At 41.8% G+C, this 18129-nt stretch overlaps 1 protein-coding gene across 2 annotated transcripts in view; it reads right to left on the reverse strand.

The window, feature by feature from the left end:
- Positions 1-18129, reverse strand: part of bap1 (BRCA1 associated protein-1 (ubiquitin carboxy-terminal hydrolase)) — a 69344-nt gene that overhangs the window by 17123 nt on the left and 34092 nt on the right. For both annotated transcript variants that reach the window (XM_043708520.1, XM_043708521.1), the window contains 7 exons: positions 14033-14152; positions 10454-10515; positions 7825-7967; positions 5337-5415; positions 4567-4690; positions 3652-3799; positions 3078-3262 (listed from right to left, as the gene is read on the reverse strand). In XM_043708520.1, the coding sequence (XP_043564455.1) occupies positions 3078-3262; positions 3652-3799; positions 4567-4690; positions 5337-5415; positions 7825-7967; positions 10454-10515; positions 14033-14152 (861 nt within the window). The remainder of the gene's footprint in view (positions 1-3077; positions 3263-3651; positions 3800-4566; positions 4691-5336; positions 5416-7824; positions 7968-10453; positions 10516-14032; positions 14153-18129) is intronic.

Consider the following 18129-nt stretch of genomic DNA (forward strand, 5'->3'; position numbering starts at 1 on the left):
AGCACCAGCCTAGGTTTTTGTGCTCGAGTCTCAGTGATGGACTCAAACCACAATCTGCTGACGCAGATGTGACAACACCCTGCACTGTAGCACAACTAATACGCAGATAACTAAACTGGCAACAGAATGGGTTTATTTATAAATAGCTTACTCAATAAATATTTAATTCCCTAGCTCCTGACACACACTCACTCACTCTCTCTCTGGCAACTGTCAGGTGTCTGCAACTTTGGTGTCATATTTGATCCCGAGGTGAGCCTCTAGCCACACATCCATTCAGCAGAAGCCTGCCTATTTCCACCACTTAGAACGATATACCTTCAATGTCACTGGGTCAAATTCCTTGAATTCCCTTTCTGACACCCGTCCACTGTATCCCTAAAACCCAGGAGTGCAGCTAACCACCACCTTCTCTAGGGTAATTAGGGACAGACAATAGATTCTGGACTAGCCAGAGGCACCAACATCCCATTTAAATATAAAAATGTCAGCCGTGGTTCAGTAACTCTCACCTCTGAAGAACAAGACCCACTTTGGATGTAATCTAGGCTGCCACTTAAGTGTAGCATTGACAGAGTGAGACACTATTGAAGGTGCCATGTTTTGGATAAAGAAGTAAAAAGAGGATTGTCTGCCCTCTCGGGTGAGTGTAAAGATCCTATTATTTTGAAAAGCATTAGAATGCTAGAACTCAGACACCCAGACAGAGAAGGACAGAATTATGGACCTAGTCTTTACAGACTTACATGCTTTTTATCTACGGAGGCACACATTCTATGTCATATACCTCCAACTAAACACACTTTGTAGTTTCTAATCAACCTGTTCAGAGATGCTACGACATAATGCTGGAGCAGTTGGAACTTGAACCCAGCTTTCCCAGCTCAGAGGTATGGGCACTATCACTGTGCAACAACAGCCCTCCTAAAAAACTCTTTGCTCTTACTTTGCGGAGGAGCACCTTATTCAGAAAGGGAGTGTCACGCCAATATTTATCCCCAATTATCATGACATTACTGTTTGTGAAAGCTTGATGAATGTAAATTACAGGTCATGTTTCCTCCATTACAACCGTTACTTCAGGGAAGAATGAGGAGAGGCAATATGAAGTAAATGCCATCATTTTAAGTCAATTGCAGGTAAGGAGAGTCCAGGTCATGAAGAACGAGATGAGATTGCTATTATAAGGCATGTAGGATCCATGGCTTCATAAGTAGAGGCAGACAGTAAAAATAAAAACAAGAAAGGTATAAATTCCTTAAAATAAGGCTGATTTGGCTTTAGCTGGAATATTGTGTTAATTCTACACATCTGACTTTAAGAAGTATATCAAGACCTAGTCAAAGGTATTTCCTAGAATGCTTGTGTTCTGTGGAGGAATAGGAGAAGTTGGGGTTGATCTCCATACTGCAACGAAGGTTAAGACACATGCTCAAAGTCGTGACTGGTTTTGACAAATAGGGAGGAAGTGTTTCGGGAGTCAAAAAGACCAGAGGACTTGGATTTAAAGGTAACTGGCAAACAGCTTGGTGCAACAGAAGAAAATACGTTTTGTGCAATGAACTGTGATCAGAAATGTTCTGCATGAAAGGATTGAAGGAGCAAATTCAATCCTAACTTTTAAGAGGAAACTGGATAATTAGTTGGAGCTGTCAAAAAGCATTGCCAAGGTGGTGGGAGCTTGCAGGTGGCAGTGGTTACAGAACATGGACGCACTTGGGATTTTCAGTAGCTGTGTTATATTTTTATATGAAAAAAATGGTTTAAGGGAAAAAGACAGAAAGAACTTGTATTTACTTATCTTTAACAACCTCAGAATTGCTTTACAGTGAGCAAATTACTTTTCAAGTGCAATCACTATTGTAATGCAGGAAAACTTGTACAAACAGTGAAGTCCCACAAACAGGGATAAAATAAAATAAGCAATTAATTGTCTTTGGTTGAGTGCTAAGTATTGGCAAGGATACCAGGGAGTATGCCTGTGCTCCTTTAAAAAAAGATCCATCGAAGGCAGCTGTAAAAGCCTTGGGCTTCTTAGGGCAGCATGGTGGCTCAGTGATTAGCACTGCTGCATCACAGTGCCAGGATCTGGGTTCAAATCCAGCCTCGGGCGACTGATGCTGTGAAGTTTGCACATTCTCCCAGTGTCTGTGAGGGTTTCCTCCACAGTCCAAGGATTTGCAGGTTAGGTGGATTGGACACGCTAAATTGTCTGTAGTGTCCAAAGATGTACAGGCTAGATGGATTAGCCCTGGGAAATGCAGGGATAGAGTAAGGGGACAGGTCTGGGTGGACTGCTGTTTGAGAGATAGTGTGGGCTGGATGGGCCGAATGGACTGCTTCAACATTGTAGGGATTCTCAGCTTCTGTTCTACGATTCTCTCTCGGCTGGAGGGTGTTAACTTTAATGTGCTGCATTGGAGTGCCAGCCTAGATTATATCATCATGTTGCTTTGAAATTGCAACTTTGAGAGTGCAACACAGTTGAATTGGAAGGGCTGTATCGGCATCGTTCAGTCAGTCATTCTGCACTATCCCCTCCAAATGCCAGAGAATGCCATGAAAACACACATGGTATCAGGTGAGAAAGGGTAGTCTTGCAGAAAAAAATAGAGAAACTGTTCTTGGTTTTAACCACTAACTTAGCCAAGAAAATCAAAACTCAGTCTAGCCTCGATAGGTGATCTGTAGCTATCCAGCTGTTGTACCATTTAAGCAAGAATCAGCATCAGAACGCTACCCTGTATCAATATCTGAATGGTCATATAGCTCATAGTCTCAATCACAAAAACTGAGGTTTAAATGCTGCACTGTTGGAGGAGAATTTCTGTGCTCAGCTTGGGGTTATACTAGTGGTTGAGTATTGTAGAGACCTTCATTTAATCCACGCTGGGAATTACTGGATTCTGACACTTGGGAACCCTTCTTCATTCCCTTGCACAGATATCTCTCAGGTGAAATGCCCACAAAACATTTCTGCAAGTCTGTAAATGGAATAGTTCATTTACAAACTCTGGTTCACTCAATAACACTAGCTCAATCTGTTCAGTCACATGAGGAGGGAGGGCCATGATTACCTGCATTGGTGACTTGGCATAGTTATGGTTATCAAGGAAGGCGGGAAGGCGTTGGATGACGGGGCTGGGAGCTGACGTGGGTCCATTAGTGCTGGACACTGCAGTTTTGATTGGAGGCTTTGGTTTATTTGAAGGGGTGGATGTACAAACTGGAGGATTTTGAGGCGTAGAGGTTTCACTGGAGCCTGGAATAAAAAAACATTCATGTTACACAACGTTCTCTATGCCAAAACGGGATTTTTTTTTCCCCGTCTGCCCATTATATCAACAATTACAGTGCAGGAAACCAAAAATTTAGATTCAGTGCTCAAGCCCATGTGACTGTTGCTCAGAGAAGTGATAGCGCTAACAACTGAGTATAAGACACAAACAATTCACATCAAAATAGAAAGGGCAGCATAACAAGGAGAGAGACTACATACATAAGTGCAAATGGCAACATCTGCTTTACACGTCATTTAACAAAAATTTGTACCTAAAACAATCAAGGAATGTTCCTACAGAAATAGGAAAGGTTTGATGATTAAACAATGTACCATTTGTGGCGTGCCTCGTCTGGTGGTTTAATCCTTACCACTCTGCAGGTTGTCCTGTCCAGGGAATGCCTTGTTGCTCTCTGGTTCAGGAGCAGGTTTGTTCAGGGCTTGCTTTGCCTCCTCCATGGCTTGAGCTTCCTGAGGCTTCTGTGTCTGGATCAACTCTGGCTGGGTGACACGGATCAGCTGGAAGAAGAAATGAAAAGGTGCAGTTCAAAGAGTTATTGTGACAGGATACATCTTTTAGTGTGTATGAAAAAGAAAAATGCAGCTTGTGGAGGAGACAGAAGTTCACTGCATTAAAACAGGTGCAGGAGTTTCCTCAGCATATCTGAATTTGTTGTGTGCCCATCATGTGAAGGCAGAAGGTGGAAGTTGCAAGACTGAAATGACTGATTTAGTAAGATTATCAGTTTAGTGCTCCGTGTAATCATTAGTTTCTAAAATCACCTTAATATAAAGTATTTTTATATAAAGCATAACCAACAGATAATGAAGACCTTTTGAACCACCCAGCCTGTTCCACACGGGTTTGTCATACTTCATGGCTTCCAATTTACACTCTTGGCCACACACCAGAATTAAGATAATCCGTGAATGGCAAAAATGACATAAACCCTGGTCAAACTGGGGAGAAACAATACCTGGGAAACTCCTTTCTTGACTTTCTGTTTGTTCAAAACAAGTTCAGGAGATCACTTCAGCCATGGTAAGTACTTGCCGTAGTAATCGTTGGTAAAAGGTGAGTATTGTTCCAGCCAAAAGGAGGTCTGACTTTCTCAAAAGAATTCAGTGAAATCAGTCTTCACTGCACAGGCACAGCCTGTTCTGAAGGAGAACTACCTCCTGACATCTGACCTAAATCTTGCCTTGTGTTTGTCAATAATGTAACTCTGGTCTGAATTATTGGAACAAGGTGTCAATTCTCCTGACCTGATTGTATTAGTCAGTACCTGTTGGAGGGCCTCCAGCACTGTCTGCCGGTTCATTTTCAGAAGGCTCAATTTCGTCTCATACTTCATCCTCCGATCTGGCACCACCGCCATCAAGTTGAAACGGATGTCATGGTAAGGTTCTCTGAGACAAAACAAAAATTACGTTAATGAAACAGTGCATCCCATTTGAACTCAATTTCTCATATGGACACAGCGCTATGACTGCTGCCTGTCAAATGCCAGTGAAGAGAAACAGTAACTGCTGAAAATTTATGAACAATTAATGGCTCAGCAGGTTGTTGTTGTTCAGTGTCATTTCAAGACTAGACCAGGAATGTTGGAGAATGCATGCCAGATCCGTGTTTAATTAGTTGATCCCAGATGAAATGGTGGCAAGAGCATCATAATTAGTTTAGCACACTCGCAAAGGGTACACCAAGATGAAAGGATTAGCCCTCTTGATCTTAATCAGTTACAAATAAGGTATGACAGTGGAATCTTACTAGAATGGCAATGCATAGATTAGAGCTACTAATCATAAGTGCAAGTCCATAATTTTAAGTGACAATGAAGCTAACAATTATTGCAAGAACCAAATTAGTACTTCTACAAGAGCTAACCTGTATAAATATTTCTTTAATACATTCTCATCTGCTGAGTTAGTAGTAGCATGGATCTAGTAATCAATCTCATTAACAAAGTGCGAACAATGAAAAGTGTCAATAAATGAGTCAGAGCTAATAACAACATTTCCTGAATAAAAGTGAATGAGATAGTAAGATCATTACCCAGCTGTAGCCAGCCCGATTCGCTCCATTATAACTCGTCGTGCCTTGTCCGTCCACTCTTCATCCTCGGCCCAAGGCCCTGGAACAAAAGAAAGTGCCACTCTTCAGCACAACACCAGCAGACTGCATCGGAGACAGGATACAACACACATCACAAATGCTGAAACACTACAAGTTCAAATGCTGTTTTGACAAAATACACCTTTTGCGTAAAAAACCATGGTTCATTAAGTAAGGTGGGCTCAGTCACAAGATGCAATGATTAGATGACACTAACACTTGCAGTAGGTAAGATGAAGAGAAGATTGAGGAGTTAGGGAGTTCCAGAGTTTTGAGGAGTCCTGGTAACTAATGCATTTGTATAGATAATGGTCTACAAGCCTTGCTATCAACACTGCAAGTATGAAGGAAATAGATCCCTGATTGCTCAGAGATTATCTAATTAGGTTAGATTCCCCTACAGTGTGGAAACAGGCCCTTCGGCCTAACAAGTCCACACTGACCCTCCGAAGAGTAATCCACCCAGACCCACTTCCCTCTGACTAATGCACCTAACACTATGGGCAATTTGGCATGGCCAATTCACCTGACCTGCACGACCGGAGGAAACTCACACAGACACGGGGAGAATGTGTAAACTCCACACAGACTGTTGCCTGATGCTGGAATGAACCTGCGTCCCTGGTGCTGTGAGGCAGCAGTGCTATCCACTGAGCCATCATGCCGCCCCATTAGAAAGAACATGACGACAATGCAAGAAATGTTGACAAAATTAAGGAAAACAAAGAGTACTTTATGGGTGGTGGGGAATTTTATTTGTCAAATCTTGAAACAAGAGGTATGACTGATGTGATGGACAGTAGTTGGCAGAACTGTCCAGCTATGAGACATTATAAGAATCAGAAAATTAATGCCGGGATTCAGTAACTGCTAAAAATTCATGCCAATTTGCAAGAGCCCTCAATGTTACTGCAGGTGATGGACTGAATATTTTAGGGGCAGTTCATCTCAGCTTGCAGTTATCCAAATGTATTAAAGTTTTCACGACTAACAGAAGTTGTTGCAGTCCAAACCAAAATGTATGAAAAGATGTAGCCACCCACATACCACCTCAGTGCTATGCACCATAAATATACACTGTACTCTATTCTACAAATGGATTACATATTTATAAACTTATGAATTGCACTAGTTTGCATTAAAAGTATGTACGCACAACCTTCAGTTGCATCGTAAACCCTACTTTTAAAGTAAGGGCCTGAAAGTGAGTTTATCTATGCTGAATGAGGCACACCTGTCACCAGGCCACCCTGGTCTGAAGGGATGGCATTGCCTTGTTAGTAAGAACTGAGATTAAATCGATAGCAGGAAGTGATATAGGATCAGAAGGCACTGAATTTTGAGAAATCGCAAAGGGAAAGGAAAAGACCCAGATGGGAGTTATGTACAGGTGCCTCCCCAATAATCGCCAGGGTATGAGGCAGAAGACAAATCAGGAATAGAAAAGGAAAGTAAGAAAGGCACTATTACAAAAATCATGGGGGACTTCAATATGCAGGTAGACTGGGAAAATCAGATTGGTAGCAGATCCCAAGGAAAGGAATTTGTGGAATGTCTACATGATTTTTTTTGGAGCATCTTGTGTTCGAGCCCATTAAGGAACTGACCATTCTGGATTTGATTGACTTGATTAGGAAGCTTAAGAGGTGAAAGAACCTCTAGGGGGCTGTGACCACACGGTGATAGAAATCATCCTGCAGTTTGAGAGGGAGAAGCTGGAATCAGATGTAATGGCATTACAAATCAGTAAACGGTAACCACAAAGATATGAAAAAGCAGTTGACTGGAAAGGCAGCCCAGCAGGGAAGACAGTGCAGCGGCAATGGCAGGAGCCTCTGGGGCAATTTGGAAAGCAGAGCAAAAGAAATATACTCAGAGGATGATGGGGTAACCTTCTGAAGAAGGATGACTGGACCAAAACTCTCATTTCTCTTCAGGGATGATGTCAGACCTGCTTTTTCCAACAAATTCCTAAGTTGTATAAGCTCTCCTCATAACTTAACCCCTGAAGTCCAGGTATCCTTCCTAAGGTGTGCTGCCCCAATCTGCTCTCATTTCTCCAAGTAGTTCCAAGGTTTTGACTCAGTGACACAGAAGGAATGGTGATGTAGTTTCAAGTCAGGACGGTGGCCTGGAGATGAACTTCAAGTGGTGGTGTTCCCACATGCCTGGTGATGTTGCTCTTTTAGATGGTAGAAGTTCAGGTTGAAAAGCGAAGGCCGCACGAGGGAAGGTTGGGATTGGGGGGAGGGGGGGAGGTTGGCCTTCATTATCAGGACTAAAGACTGAATTACTAAATGAATGTAAAATATTAAAGGGCAGATCAGCCACCAATTAAGGAAGCGGCATGGTTTTGGCACAAAGTATTCAATGCTAATGAAGGGCATGCCTTATGGTGACATGCAAAACTATGCAGTATGCTTCATACCATGATCGATCGGATAGGCTTTCAAACCATCCAGCTCAAAGAGGCGACCTTTAATGGGAACATAACTGACAAAGTGGAAGGCTTCCATGGTCCGCACAGCACTGATCCCATTCTGTTTCTCCGGAAGATGCCGTGGCTCTGGCCTAGAAGGGCAAGACAAAGAGATCATAGGTTGAGTTTGATGGAATGGTAGGGACTTGAGTCGGGATTTCAGCTTCCCCTTCCACAAATTCTTCAGCACACAGTGACAAGCTAGGCATTCACTCAGACACAATGTATGAGACTAGCCATTTATCTACTCATGGAAGGTTAAAATGGGAGGCAGGTGAGACTCTGCACAAAAGAACCAAGAATTGAGGAGAAATCAAGGAGTTCCTTATTTCATATATATATTAGAAATTACACATTTACTTCAATTCAGATTATATAAATTCAACTTTTTCCAAGGTATAAATTTTGCTGCATTAATTATGCAATTTAATTTAAATGATTGCATAGTTCAACTCCTTTTAGGCAAATCAAAACTGAATTAGGAATATTCTGTCAATTCTGAATGAAAGAAATTGAGAGATTTCCACGAGGACATTACCACAGTGCTTTGGATGGTAGGAGGTAGTCAAGTTTCTAAAGGGCATGTCTTTCACTGTGGCAAAGTAAGCCAAACTCATCGGGTATTCCTTTGTAACATCTTACTTAAGACTCGCCTATCTTCGCTTTGATCAGTCCTAAGCCACTATGACAGTCCCAGCAGACTGTCCAAATGGTTGTTTCATTTTAGGATTTTGAGACCCATTACATCAGAGATTTGGAGCAGAAAATTACCTATACAGCTTTTTTTTTTAAAAAAAGTAATATTACTAAACAGCACTGAGACGAAGTGCAAATGAGCTAAGCTTTAAAATTTATTAAAGATTGTAAATAATAACAACTTGTTTGTCTGTCTCGATAATTAGTGAACACATTTGACCTATTTTATTCGGAGATCCCTGGTTCTTGCACACAGTAAGGATTTTCCAGTATATAACCTTCACTCTGGTTTCGATCGTAGGCCGATATATTACAGAAGAGTGCACACAGGTTTTAAACATAAAGCTGCAATGACAAGCTTTCCCCAGTTTCGGGAAGGTATGAGTGGAAGTTGTTCCTGTCACTGTGGAAATATATTTATAATTCTGTATCATTTCACAAAGGCAGGTTGCACTGACTGAATTAGTTATCATAGTATAGCTACTCAGGAGACATGCTGTTTGGCAATATAAACATTTTATGAAGTTTATTCTTAAAACATTTTCAGAAAAACTGAAGAGACATATTCACAGGAATGTACGTTATATTTAATCAGTGTGTCATAGTGTGGCTTTTAACCAGCAAGTCAGAGATTTGATAAGTTATGAAGCAGTCACTCTTGCAAGCAAGGGAAAGTATCTGTAGGAGAGAGAAATCAACAAACCTCAAGTTTTGACAAGCCAAAAGGATCATCTCAGTGAACCCTGTGGACAGAGACTATTGAACTACCTTCCCAGTCTTTCCCTCTATCTATAACACCAATTTTATTTTGTGTCTGCATCAGTCTGCAAGAGGAGTTTCATAAAGGGGCTAATTTTTTCAACTAGTAGAGCTATATGTCAATGGTTTATAAATATTTATTTGAAATAAACTACTTCTTAATAAGTACAGAGATATGGTCTGTGCCTTCTGTTAACTTGTGTGTAAAAGATGGATAAATTGTGGAATATTATATAACTCCATAATGTACCAAGAACTTTCTATAATTTGCTCTCCATCTGATACTGCTGACCTTAGCTGTGGTAGGATAGGTGGTGTCAGTATATGACAGTTGTATCTAGCAAAGTAACCATTCTCATTTGAGTGAAGAAATCAGGCATTTCTACCAATGAAGGGTCTCCCATCAAACCCTCCCAGATCATGATCATCAGGCCATCTGTAGCACCATTGGCTTCCTCCAGTTAAGATCTGGTAAGTCAGCACAAGGCAGGAGATCTCCTGCTCTGCATTTTCAAACCAGAGTCTCCTTCCCTAAACTGCCTTCACCACATCACATCCAACTACACTTTCACAGGACAACAGAAAACTCTCAACTTCTGTTCCTTTCCTGATTTTTTTCCTTGCAAGTGTGTTTAAATTCCTTTCTAAAAGTGAGGGATGCAGTGGTTAAGCCAAGGGGAAGCAATCAGCTCATAGTTTCTCAGACTGACTAAACTTGAATATTCTGCCATTTAGTAGCTGTTTTTTTTGTTACAGCTTTTATGATATGGGAAAGAAAAGGTGATGATGTCCCTCAGGCCTCTCTTTTTTTCCAATTAAACCTTGCATCAGTACATATTCTGCACATGCCAGATTTGATTATAGATAGAAGACAAAATCTTTAAAAATTCAGGAATTTACAGTTGCTGTGATTTGGACTTGTTTCTTTAGATCAGGAGTAATTACCAGGTGGCTTCATTGGCACAGACCTGGTTAAACATAGCCAAGATTAGTCGTGAAATATCAAAACTGTGTTGCAGAGGTCCTGTGAGTACAACCATGGAGATCATCCAGAATTTTAAAGCTGTATTTGAATTCTTGTGTCACATTCCATCAAAGGCAGAAAAATAAATTACATTCCTACCTGGCATGGCTGTTGTGTGCCTTTGCTAGTTCTGGAGCGTTGCCAATTGCATAGCCTTTACTCTGCGGAGCCAAAATGAACAGCTCTGGTCACTTGTGAGTTGATAATGAAAAACAACAGCTTTCAGCTCAACCTAGAATGCCTGACCCTACTTCATTCACCTTGTCAGGTTGCACAAGCACAATGTTGAACATCTAACTTGCACAAACTGTCTGACCCCCTCCCCTGATTTTAGTCTTGTCAAAGTTCTGGCTCCTGCTGACTCTCACCAATACAAGTGACCTTTCTGAATGTTCAGACTCAACAGGGCGTCTCAGCGAGACCTCTGACAATATGGCTTGTGAACCTTTACCCAGTTGACATGCACATTTATTCACACACAGCACTGGAAGATTAGATTAGATTAGATTACTTACAGTGTGGAAACAGGCACTTCGGCCCAACAAGTCCACACCGACCCGCCGAAGCGTAACCCACACATACCCCTACATTTACCTAACACTACGGGCAATTTAGCATGGCCAATTCACCTGACCTGCACATCTTTGGACTGTGGGAGGAAACCAGAGCACCCGGAGGAAACCCACGCAGACACGGGGAGAACGTGCAAACTCCACACAGTCGGTCGCCTGAGGCGGGAATTGAACCCGGGTCTCTGACGCTGCGAGGCAGCAGTGCTAACCACTGTACCACCGTGCCGCCCACGCGGCACGGTCATCAGGTCATTAGTGAACATGGTCATCTACATGGAGGTTCACTAATGTCACTAGGTCAACTGAATGTTCTGCAAATTATCCCCTTCCTGGCCCATGTTGCTGAAGCTGAAAATGTGTTGCTGGAAAAGCGCAGCAGGTCAGGCAGCATCCAAGGTACAGGAGAGTCAACGTTTCCAGCATCTGCAGCCCTCACTTTCTCCTCCATGATGCTGAAGACAACTGTAACACCTCCAGCATCATAGTGAGTGAAGTCAGTTTGTATAACGCAGTATCACGCCAGCCATTCAGAAATAAGTAAACAAGGGATTATTTCCCACAATGATAAAACATAGTGCTTTTAAATAAGATAAATGTGCCTCTTCCAGACATAGAAAATGATCAAGGACTGGACCATTTCTGGTGCTGACCCCATTGATGTCTGCTGTCTACACAATATTGTGGTCTAATGGGATGTGACAAATTAACACGCTGCCTTCGTATTCAGTAACAAATTAAGGACTATGAACATGACCATTATGAGTTTTAGTTCAATAAGAAGGCCCACAGCACTGAACAATAGGCAACACTACTGGGAGAGTGGGCACTGCTGAAGTTGTATTCCACACTGCTCTGGGAAGCGAGGGAAGAAATTACAGGGGTTCTGACTCAACTTTTTAATTCCTCTCTGGCCACAGGGGGAGGTGCCAGAAGACTGGAGGTTCGCTAATGTGGTTCCACTTTCAAGAAGGTTGGTTAAGATAAACCAGAGAATTACAGACCAGTGAGTCTCTCATCAGTGGTCAGGAAACTGTTGGAGAAAATTCTGAAAGAGAAAATTAACCTCCACTTGGAGAGGCGGGGTTTGAACAGGGTTAGTCAGCATGGCTTTATCAGAGGGAGGCCATGCCTAACAAATCTGATTGAACTTTTTTGAGGAGGTGGCCAAGTGTGTAGATGAGGGTAGTGCAGTTAATGTGGTTTATGTGGATTTCAGCAGAACCTTTGAGAAGGTCCCAAATGGGAGGCTGATAAAGAAGGTAACAGCGCATGGAATCCAGGGTAACTTGGCAAGATGGATCCAAAGTGGCTTAATTGTAGGAGGCAAAGGGTGCTGGCAGATGGCTGTTTGTATGACAGGAGGCTGGTGACCAGTGGTACACCACAAGGTTAAGTGCAGAGTCCCTTATTGTTGTGATAATCATAAATGATATAGATGAGAATGTGGGGAGATTATAAGTAAATTTGCAGCAGACACAAAGGTATACATGGGTTGGCCAGATGGGAGATCAGTGGCAAATAGAATTTAACCCTGAAATGTGAGCCATGATGTGGAGGTGCTGGTATTGGACTGGGGTGGACAAGATCAGAAGTTACATGACAATAGGTTATAGTCCAACAGGTTTATTTGAAATCACAAGCTTTCGGAGTGCTGCTCCTTTGTCAGGTGAAGGGGCAGCACTCTGAAAGCTTGTGATTTCAAATAAACCTATTGGGATTATAACCTGGTGTCATGTAACTTCTGACCCTGAAATGTGAGAGGTAACTTTGGAAGAAGTAACAAGACAAGGGAATACTCAATGAATAGCAGGATGCTTGGAAGCTCAGAGGAACAGACAGAAATTGTCAATAGATTCCTGAAGGCAGCAGGTTAGGTTGATAGGTGGTTAAGGCGGCATATGGCTTTATCAGTCATCACATAAATTATAAGAGCAGGAATGTCGTGTTAGAGCTATTCAGGAATTTGGCTAGACCACAGCTGGTGTACAGTGCGCAGTTCTGGTCACCACATTATAGGAAATACGTGACTGCATTGGAGGGGGTGCAGAGGAAATTCACCAGGATGCGGTCTGGGGTGGAGCAATTTGGCTATAAAGAGGAGCTGGATAAGTTCTGGTTGTTCTTTTTTAGATCAGAGAAGGATGAGGTGGGACATGGTAGAATTGTATAAGACAATAAGGACAAAGTGAATATGAAGCAGCTACTCCCCTTAGTTGAAGGGTCAATAATGAAGGGACAGAATTTTAAGGTGAAGGACAGGAGATTTAAGTGGGATTTCACTCAGAAGGAAGTGAGAAACTGGAAGGCAGTGCCTACAAGAGTAGTAAAGAGGTGGAAAGCCTCACTACCCTTGAACAGGTATGTGGATAAGTACTTGAAATATCATAACTTTTAAGGCTATGGGCCAAGTGTTGGAAAGTGGAATTAGCGTAGACTATGGGTTTTTTTTTGTCACTGCAGACACAATGAGTCAAAGGCCCTCTTCTGTATCATCTGACTCTCTGAAGGAGGTAGGTGAGTGTGAAAACTCATCAAAATGGATGTGCTCTCAGGTGGGTGTTAAGCAAGTTAAAATCCACAGCAGTCCGTCTCTGGGAAATTTGCCTGGAGATGGAGCAGTGACAGGGAGCCGTGCCGACAGGGCTTTTGTGGTATTACACAGCATTCCCTGCTGCCAAGCAAAAGGCCCGTTGTATCTAATGAGACACTCAGGTGGAACTGAGCTGGAGTATGGCTCATAGCATCTGCCCTGGGAGTTCGCATCGCTTTCTTTCAGCAATTAGAAATCATCTATTTTTCCAAAGATAAAATGAAAAGTCCTAGAATTTGCAAAGAGAAGTATTCAGTGGTTGGAAAAATGCACCACTATCCATAGGCAGTTTCTCATTTAGGCAGATGCTGCAGTTGCTGTGGAGACTCCATGAAAATATTGTGGCTGTGCCTGAACAGTGAAGGATTTATTTGTAAACAGCTCCTTCATGAATGAGCAGATTCAAGGGATATTCAGTTCTGCAGTTTTACTGTGACTTTTAAAGTCACTGCCATCAACTTAAGGAATCAAAGCACTTTTAACCTAGTATGTGATATTCTCAAGGTGAAACCATACCTCTGGACTGAAACCTTTGGTAAAGTCCTTCATCCGGCTGAGGGTGGGACCCAACTCCACATTGTCGCAGTTCAAGAGGACGCTAAGCAAAGCGTGCGTCGCACACGAGTTTGGAATCAGCTTTTGAGACAAAATCAAAGAAGTGTAATTAGGTTGGTGTGCACTTGAAGAGACTTGAGTTAATCAGGATCAGTCAGTAAACTTCATACAATTCTTCAAGGTAATAACTAAAGGTAGATAAACAATTTGCAGGGGCTTTTGTTTATAAGGATTTCCAAAAGCTACTTCCTTAGAGATTTGAGGCACATGGAATGTCACCAGATAGACAAGAGATGTGACTGAAGGGTAGAAGACAGAAATCTGGATCAATGTGGTGTGTGGAATTCCAAGGAATCTGTTAAAGGGCTGTTTTTATTTATACAATATAGGCAAATGGGCTGGACATTGAAATTACCGAAACAGTATGAAGATTTGTTAGTGCCATAAAAAAATTGATATTTTTATAATTGAGGGAAGCATGACAAATGAAGACAAATGAAAAACAGAGAGAATGAGATAAGTAAAAAGGGATTCTAAATGGAGTTGAGGAACAGAGGGGCCTTAAAATGTGGATACATAGGTCATCAAGAGGTGATGGCAATAACAGGAAGTTCAGTGAAAGAAACAAAGGCAAAGACTTGCCTTAATTTTCAATATAGCTGTATAGAATACAAAAGCAAGTAAAAGTGACTTTGCACAAGATTGTAATTATGTTACAATTTCAGTAGAGGACAGCTTTTGTCGCTTTACAAAGGGTAAAAAAAATTAATAGAAAAGGTGCAAAATAGGTCCATCTGGATAAGACTCAGCAGAAAGAATAACAATTATTGGGAGAGTCTTAATAGTCGGGTTATTTTCTGTGGGTCGAAAGCAAGTTACAGTTATTAGATAGAAAATACAACAGAAACAAGTCATTTTCTAAATCCAGTCCACCTTGGCGTTTACCATTTGTACAAAGAGTGATCCTAGTCCTTCTGTGCACCCTTCTTTCTTATCCATTTATCCCCTTCTCCTACAAATACCTAATTATGACAATTAAAATGCTGACAGGGTCAGTCACTAGTTCTGTCAGTGCACCCAACAGCAGGATTATCATAATTTATCAGCCCCCTTTCACAGGACATGGGCATCTCTTGCTAAACCAACATTTAATATGCATCCCAACTGTCCTTCAGAAGGTAGGTTCTTTAAGATTTTGAAAGGGTTGATAGTGACAGGGTAAGACCATAAGACAGACCATAATAATTAGGAACATTAGACTGTTCAGCCCCTTGAGTCTGCTGTCATTCAATAGAATCTTGGGTGATCCAACATTCCTCATGTCCACTTTACTGCCTATCCCCGCAATCTTTTGATTCCCCACTGATTAAGAATCCCTCTGCCTCAGCCTTAAATATACACAAGAATTCTGTCTCCACAGCTCTCTGAGGCAAGGAGTTCCAAAGACTCTCAATCCTCAAAGAAGAGATTTCTCCTCATCTCAGTCTTGAATTGGCACTCCTTAATTCTGAGACTATGTCCTCTGGTCCTAGACTATGAGGAGAAACATTCTCTCAGCATTTACACTGGAAAGCCTCTTAAGAATCTTATATATTTCAATGAGATCACTTCTCATCCTTCTCAACTCCAGTGAGTGAGTAGAGTACCAACTTGTTTAATCCTTGCTCATAGACAATCCCTCCAACCCCGGGATCAACCTTCTCTGAAATAATATCTTTCCTTAAACAAAGGAATCAAAACTGTTCTCAGTGCTCCAGATGTGGTCTTATCAGCAGCTTGCACAGTTGCAGTTCAGACTTCCCTATTATTATAACCCAGCGCACTTGAAATAAGGACCAACATTCCATTAACCTTCCTGATTACCTGCTGTACCTGTGTGCGAGCTTGTATTTTGTATGCAAATACCCCCAAGTCCCCTTATGTTGCAGCTTTCTGCAATCTTTCTCCATTTAAGTAATATTCCATTCTTTTGTTCTATCTTCCAAAATGAACAATTTCATATTTTACCACATTACACTAATTTTGCCAACTTTTCGCCCACTTACTTAAGCTATCAATATCTCTCTGTAAACCATATCTCACCACGCGCCTTTCCAAATAATTTAATCCCATCTGCAAATTTGGCTACATTAGCGGTCACAGCGCTGATTCCTGTGGAACCCCACTGGTCACAGTTCGCCAACCTAAAAAAAAACCCTTACCTCCATTCGCTGTTTCCTGCCATTAGCCAATTATTTATCCATGCTGATATACTCCCTCCAACACCGTGGCCTCTTGTCTTATGATTTTACTTTTTGTGAGGTCCTTATTGAATGCCTTCCGGAAGTCTAAATACAACACATCGTTTGGTTCCCTGCTATCCACTCTTGTTGAAACGTCTTCGAAAAACTCTGATAAAGTACTCAGATTACGATCTTCCAAATAGTCTGCTCTAACTTCTTTAATAATTGAAACTTTTCCAACAAGAAGTGTTAGGCTCATTGGTCTAAGTTACCCGCTTTTTATCTGAAATAAGATTTGAATAGAGGTGTCATGTTGACATATTTCTAGTCCTCTGGTAGACAGAACAGAGAACATAGACATCACAGCGGAGTACAGGCCCTTCAGCCCTCGATATTGTGCCGACCTGTGAAACCAATCTGAAGCCCATCTAACCTATGCTTTTCCATTTTCATCTATATGTTTATCCAATTACCATTTAAATGCCCTTAAAGCTGGCGAATCTACTACTATTGCAGGCAGGGCGTTCCACACTCCTACTACTCTGAGTAAAGAAACTACCTCTGATATCTGTCCAATATCTATCACCCCTCAATTTAAAGCTACGTCCTCTCGTGCTGGCTATCACCATCCAAGAAAAAGGCCTCTCACTGCCCATCCTGTCTAACCCTCTGATTATCTTATATGTCTCAATTAAGTCACCTCTCAACCTTCTTCTCTCCAATGAAAACAGCCCCAAGTCCCTCAGCCTTTTCTCATAAGACCTTCCCTCCATACCAGGCAAGATCCTAGTAAATCTCCTCTGCAATCTTTCCAAAGCTTCCACATCCTTCTTATAAAGTGGTGACCAGAACTGTACACAATCCTCGAAATGTGGCCGCACCAGAGTTCTGTAAAGCTGCAGCATGACCTCGTGGTTCCAAAACTCAATCCCTCTACTAATAAAAGCTAACACACCGTATGCCTTTTTAATAACCCCATCAACCTGGGTGGCAACTTTCAGGGATCTATGTACACGGACACCGAAATCTCTCTGCTCATCTACACTACTAAGAATCTTATCATTAGTCCAGTACTCTGCATTCCTGTTGCTTCTTCCAAAGTGAATCACCTCACACTTTTCCACATTAAACTCCATTTGCCATTTCTGAATCCAGCTCTGCAGCTTATCTGTGTCCCTCTGTAACCTACAACATCCTTCTGCACTATCCACAACTCTACTGACCTCAGTGTCATCTGCAAATTTACTAACCCATCCTTCTACCCCCTCATCCCAGTCGTTTATAAACATGACAAACAGCAGTGGACCCAAAACAGATCCTTGTGGTATACCACTCGTAACTGAACTCCAGGATGAACATTTCCCATCAACCACCACCCTCTGTCTTCTTTCAGCTCACCAATTTCTGATCAAAACCGCTAAATCACCCTCAATCCCATGCCTCTGTACTTTCCCCTACCGTGGGGAACCTTATCAAACGTCTTACTGAAATCCATGTAGACCACATCAACCTGTTTAGTCACCTTCTCAAAGAACTCAATAAGGTTTGTGAGGCACAACCTATTTTTCACAAACCCGTGCTGACTATCCCTAATCAATTTATTGCTTTGTAGATGATTATAAATCCTAACTCTTATAACCTTTTCCTACACTCCACTGATGACTGAAGTAGGGCTCATTGAGTCTATAATTGCCAGTGTTGTCTCTACTCCACTTCTTGAAAAAGGGGACATTTGCTATCCTTCTGTCTTCTGGCACTATTCCGGTAGACAGTGACAACATAAAGATCAAAACCAAAGGCTCTGCAATCTCCTCCCTGGCTTCCCACTGAATCCTC

Source organism: Chiloscyllium plagiosum, chromosome 18, assembly GCF_004010195.1.
Source record: "Chiloscyllium plagiosum isolate BGI_BamShark_2017 chromosome 18, ASM401019v2, whole genome shotgun sequence".
In the NCBI taxonomy this organism is placed as follows: Eukaryota; Metazoa; Chordata; class Chondrichthyes; order Orectolobiformes; family Hemiscylliidae; genus Chiloscyllium; species Chiloscyllium plagiosum.